The sequence below is a fragment of the Dipodomys ordii genome, unplaced genomic scaffold (genome assembly GCF_000151885.1).
Source record: "Dipodomys ordii isolate 6190 unplaced genomic scaffold, Dord_2.0 Scaffold62, whole genome shotgun sequence".
In the NCBI taxonomy this organism is placed as follows: Eukaryota; Metazoa; Chordata; class Mammalia; order Rodentia; family Heteromyidae; genus Dipodomys; species Dipodomys ordii.
Genome location: NW_012267278.1, coordinates 1,439,973 through 1,445,972, shown reverse-complemented (window position 1 = coordinate 1,445,972; position 6,000 = coordinate 1,439,973). Strand labels below are relative to the sequence as shown.

General features: G+C 41.1%; 1 protein-coding gene across 1 annotated transcript in view; it reads left to right on the top strand.

Annotated features, from left to right (window-relative positions):
* LOC105990086 (coiled-coil domain-containing protein 162-like) overlaps positions 1 to 6,000 on the top strand; it is a 57,797-nt gene that overhangs the window by 5,679 nt on the left and 46,118 nt on the right. Inside the window, 2 exon segments of the mRNA XM_013022403.1 lie at positions 1,192 to 1,330; positions 5,041 to 5,191. Coding sequence (XP_012877857.1) covers positions 1,192 to 1,330; positions 5,041 to 5,191 — 290 coding nt within the window.

Genomic DNA, 6,000 nt, shown 5'->3' with positions numbered 1-6,000 from the left:
GATACATATTTTTCAAAGAAGGAGAAGAAAGAAAAAGATGAAGAAGGAGGAGGAGGAGGAGGGAGAGGAGGAGGAGGGGGAGGAGGAGGAAGAAGGAGAGGAAGAGGAGGGGGAGGAGGAGGAAGGAGAGGATGAGGAGGGGAAGAAGGGGAGGGAGAGGAGGGGGAGGGGGAGGAACTCCAGCAATTCTGGTATACATGTGCAGGGATAGTGATCAACTTTGCCATCCTTCTTCCCATAGCAAGAATGTCCTTTCTGGGTAGAAGACTAGCACTATCTTCAGAAGGACTGTCAGCATTTAACCAGCTGATATTCTGGTAGTCCTGAGAGCGTAAGCCCCTTAGGCTTCCTAAGAGTTTTTTTACTTTTTGCTGGGCTTTCCTATTTTGTCAGATTCACTCCCTTTTCTGGGCCAAATAACATAGATAGATCCCCCAGGATAGATGTCCAGATGCAGGCCAGATTCCTCAACACAGCTTGAGTGCTCCAAAATTTTTCCCTGTTACATTTCCAACTTAACTGTGTAGACATTTATTTATATGGCACCTACTCTTGTACTAGGTGCCCCAAAAATAAGCTAAGTAGTGTCCTCTCATGCTTACTCCTAAAATGAGTAGAATGTATTAGAAAGATGCATATGTGTGTAAATATATGTGCACATATATGTATTTATATGTGTGCATATGAATGCATGTATTTTTTACATGCTTTAATTGGTCCATGAGCCAGTGGCAGGGAAGGCTGAGAGGGCTGGTGTGACAATGAAAATGCATGCTGATTTATAATTTATGTAATTTCAAGTCCCTATTAAATATCCTGTGCAGTATACTTTCCCAGTCCTTTGTGATTTCTCATTTTAATTCTATTTTGAGACCATAGTATCTTATAAATTTCAAAACTGAGTTTCAATAGCATGTTCTTACTATGATAATAAGCACAGCAAGTTTTGCTTTGTTTTCTTTTGTTTTGTTTTACCAAGGCAAGAAAGAAGGAAGGAAAGATAAGTCAGATCTCCAGTTCTACTGAATAAAGCTTTGCTGATCTTGCAAAAGTACATAATTGGTACATCCACAAAGGAAGGGAAGTCTGACTAGATGACCAGTCAGCTTTGGGGAGGTTCAATAAAGAATCACTGGGTTGGCTGTAGTAACCTGTATTTCACACTGTCTGACAATGCTGTCCATCTTCTAGGGTCTGAGCTTCAAGAGCTGCAGAAAACACTTGACGGCCTCCAGAGCCCCCAGGATCCAACCCAGGTGGCACAGGCCCTCCTGCTCCACAGGGAGGTTATGTTGCTCCAGTTCGATTCAGCAGTGAGGCATCTCGTCCGGTAAGGGCTGGAGAGCTATTCCTGCCTAACAAATTCTGCTGAGCCAGTGTTTGCTCAGTGACCAGCTAGGGCGGCCACTCCTGGCAAGATTAGATAATAAGCTTAAAATAGTCAGAAACACAATCAGTTCTAGAACACTAGCTACCAAATGTGTCCTGCTGCAAAGCTGTCTGAGTGAGATCTATTTCAATATGCCTGGTTTTATTAAGTTTAGTTTCAGAAGTTTGTATCACAATTACCTGCTTCCAATATTCAGGTTGTTTTATGGAGAGTAAAAATTCTAGATGTCTAAAGATTAGAATCCTTAAGACATTTATTTATTTATTTACTTACTTACTTATTTTCACTACACTTCTGCAACTGCTAGAATTGGCTCCTGTAGTTAAATTTATAAATTCCTTTGACCTCAAAAAAACCATCATATTAAGTATTCTGCATGCAAAAAAAAGAATGTTTCATTTGGCTAATTAATTATGATTCTGATAGGATTTGGATTGAGTTTGAATTAAGATTCACAATGTTTCTGGGTATTTTTTTTTTAATTCTAGGCTTCATGTTTTTAGCAAATGGTCTACTAATGAGCCATACCTCTAGATCCCAGAATAAATGTTATATGGGAGAAGAGAGTTGGGCCTGGACTGGGCATCTCTGCCTTTTTTATAATTTTCAGTTTTTTAAAATTTTTGGTGCCAGGACTGGGACTTGAACCAGGGCTTTGTATTCTTGGATTGGCATGCTTGCTTATGGCTGGTACTCTACTCAGTTTAGCCACATATCCATTTAACATTTTAACTTCCCAGACCATCTTTACTATTTCAATCCTTCAGGTCTCAGCTCGGATTCTAGTCATGAGTCACCAGGCACCTAGCTCTGCTTATTCTTTAATTGTCAAAATTCAGCAACTTCTTTTGGTTAATTCATAGTACTCATATTTGTTCAACCAGGGCCCCAGGTATTGCATCTTGGTGTGGTTGGAGAATGTGAGTGTGGGCATTGTACTGAATGTGCTCAAGTTTTCTTTCTTTTCTGTATTTTCTTTACTTTGCCACAGGACTCTTAGACTGTGAATTCAGTAGGACAAAAATGTAATAACAATGTTAATTCATTTTCTTTTGCTGCCAGATAGCTTCCTGGGTTAGTCAAGCACATAGGACATAAAGGTTCTGATCAGCGAGACGGCCATTCAGTAGAAGGCTTCTGGGCTCTGAAAGCCCAAGGTCAGAATTCATAAGGAACTTACCCATGGTGAGGATTTGGTTTGCAGGACTAAACTAGTACTGTGCAAGGAAACTGTTCTATTCCTCTAGAATGCTTTTCCAGGATTACTTCATCTGAGTACACTCTGCAGGAACAGAGGGCACCCTGACCCATATCTCCTTCTACATCAGCCCCGTGTTGCACCCCTGTGAGCCCTTTCTTTATTGCATTTGCCTGGCCTTTTATCTTCAGAGTGCTTCAGGTTATATTTGATGGGAATGGTACAGCAAGTAAGAGGTAAACCAGAATTAGAAACTAGGCTTTTTCAGCTCCAAAGTCTGAGTACCAGCTGATTCTGGCTACAGAAGGAAACTCTGAGAGAAGGCAGAAGGTAAGAGAAGAAAAAAAAAGCTGATAGATAAATGTCATCCTTCTTGATCATTTTATGAACCACTGAATCTGCAAACAAAGGAAAGTCTTATATAATCAAAAGACACAGGAAGCTTAAGGAAGTTCCTTGGACCTTCTCAGAGTTCTGTAAGACTGAATAAATAGGGATGTTTACCCTAGGGAACATTTTGCTTATGTAGCTGAAGACTTCTCCGAAGTTTAAAAAGAAAGAACTGAGCCAGGCACCAGTGGCTCATGACCATAATCTTAGCTACTCAGGAGATTGAGATCTGAGGATCACAGTCCAAAGCCAGCTGGGGCAGGAAAGCCCATGAGACTCTTATTAATCTCTAAATAATCACCAAAAAGCCAGAAATGGAGCTACAACTTAAATGGTTGAGGGCTAGCCTGAATAAATGAGTCCAGGGACAACACTTGGGCCCTGAGTTCAAGCCTCAATACTGTCACCACTAAGAAAAAGAAAGGACTAAAGAGAGTTGGCTGGGATGAGAGAAGTTCATTTCCATAGCCTGGGAGGAGAATTGGAAGGATACAGATCAAAGACCACAGGGCAACAGCCTTATAGAGGCACCTAAGATCTTCTCCTGCTCTGCTGTACAATAGATCATATCACAAGGTCTGTCACAAGACGGCAAGCACAAAACATTTCCCAAAGGGCAGGTTGGCCTGCTCTCTGCCTGCCGGCACAAAGCCTGATGGGAAAATTGCTGACTCATGGAGTATTTGGACCATAGGTCCCTTGTGCTATGGGACCCCCACCCCAACTTAACCATATGTCACAGCTTTTCTGAGGCATCCGTTAGAACTCTCCTCTTCCTTGCTACAAAGTCAAGCTAATTTCTTATGTACATCCTCTTCTCATTTGCTTATGGTATAAATTTCATGCTCTAGTCTTCAGGGCTTATGGCTCTTGATATGCAAAGCCAATTTTTGTTTAAAACAAAACTCAAACCATTCATTCTCTGACCCCTGGCTCTTATTTAATTTCAAATCTTGTTTTAAATGTCAAGAATTATTGTCCTGGCTGTTGGATTTAAAATAATTGAACAAACATTTGAAATCTTTGTTCTAGAGTTACAGGTGTAGTATTCAACTTGGTAGTCAGATATAGCTATTTAACTGAAATTAATATTTAGACAAAATAAAATTTAAAACTGAATCCCTCAGGGCTGGGAATGTGGCTTAGTGGCTAGAGTGCTTGTCTAGCACTCTGAGTCCCTGAGTTCAATTCCTCGGTACCACATAAACAAAAACAAATAAAGCAATTATTAAAAAAAATCTGAGTCCCTCAGTCACAGTTGTCACATTTCAAGTGTTCAACAGCCACATGTGCTCTGTACAGATAGTGTTTTCATCATTACAGAAAGTTCTATAAAATAGTGCTAGTCTAAAGAAGGTAAATTTGATCCAAGTACATTTATAGACATATAAAAGTATCATGGCAAAGCTGGATACAGCAGTTCATACTTGTAATCCTAGCTTCTTGAAAGGATCATGGTTAAAGGTCAATCCCTTTTCCACCAATACTTGAGAATAATGGATCCAGCCTGTCATTCAGGTAGCATAACAGGCTGACATCTGGAGGATCATGGCTCCAGGACAGCCCAGACAGAAATACTCAAGAGACTCCATCTCAACAGAAAGAAGTTGACACTGTTGTCACATACCTGTCATCCTAGCTATGAGGATGTGGATTGTGGTCCAGGTACATACCCAGGTAGGAAGCAAGAACTTATCTCAAAATAATCATTGCAAAACATGGCCTTGGAAGTATAGCTCAGCAGTAGAACACCTGCCTAGCAAGTGCAAGGCTCTGAGTTCAAACCCCAGTAACTCCTGAACCAGAAAAGTGTCATGATGAAACCCCTTCATCTGTACAGTTTAATATCCACCAATAAAAAACATAAACAAAGCAGTTCTAGTCTAGAGAGCATCAATGTTTCGTTAAGTGCGGTGAACCATGAGGGTGTGTGGATGACAGACTGAGGAAGAAGCATCTTGTCAAAATGAGATTTTGCTACTAAGTAACTCTGAAGACAATTTTGAGTTTTAGAAACTTCAGTAACTGCTTTAAATACAATGTCTCCCATGTTTTGGTTAAGAACATTTTTAGCTGCTGGAAACATCCCTGCCTACCAGTCTGTCACAGATGGCATGTGCCACGGGTTGCCACCACTGAGCAACGCCCTTAGGAAGAGCATTTTTGCTTCACAGCTAGGCCTGCCTCCGCCACTGGATCCCCAGGGCCTCCAGGTGAGTTTTAAAGGTGTTCTCTACCTATAAAAGGTGTGTGGCATGTAGAGAATTTTGTCAATGTGTTTCCATTTGGTTTAAAATTTGCAAGTGTCTCAATAATGTAAGACAGTCTTCATTGTCCCCAACTTTCAGTCACACAAGGAGCCTCCTGCCTCCCACCCAGGTCACCTGATCTTCCCAGTCAGCTTTTTTCCACAAATGCTCCAGTCTGCTTGAGACAACAGCTTGTGTGCTCCCAGGTGGGAGCAACGCAAATATTTTCATCCCTTCCGTTAAGTAAATAATGGTCACAATTACTAGACATAAATTAGGTCAGTAGTTACCATATGGCTTATCAAATGCTATCCTGACAACTATTACTGCTCCCAGGCAGGAATATTATCCACCTTTGAAAGGGGCCAAGGTTCAGGGAAGGGAGAGTTAGACTCCTGGAGAATCATGACAACACCAGGTCACAAACTTATCTGTTGAAGAACAAAGCACTCCAATATTTAACAGATTAAGATCATAAGCATTCATTATCTCTCACAGTTTCTGAGGATCAGGAAGCTGGAAGTGGCTAATGTGGGTAGTTCTGGCTCAGGATTCCTCATGAGGCTCCAATAAAGATGTTAGCTGGGGCTATGATCATCCTAGGGCTTCTAAGCTTAATCACATAGCTATTGGTAGATGTCAGAAGATTTGCTTCCAAGGTTTTTCAGGTAGACTTCTCTACAGAGCCTGCTCACAGCATGGCAGAGAACTTCTCCAAGAACAAACAATCCAAGAGAACAAAACTATCCAATGAACAGTACTCCAGGATGGAA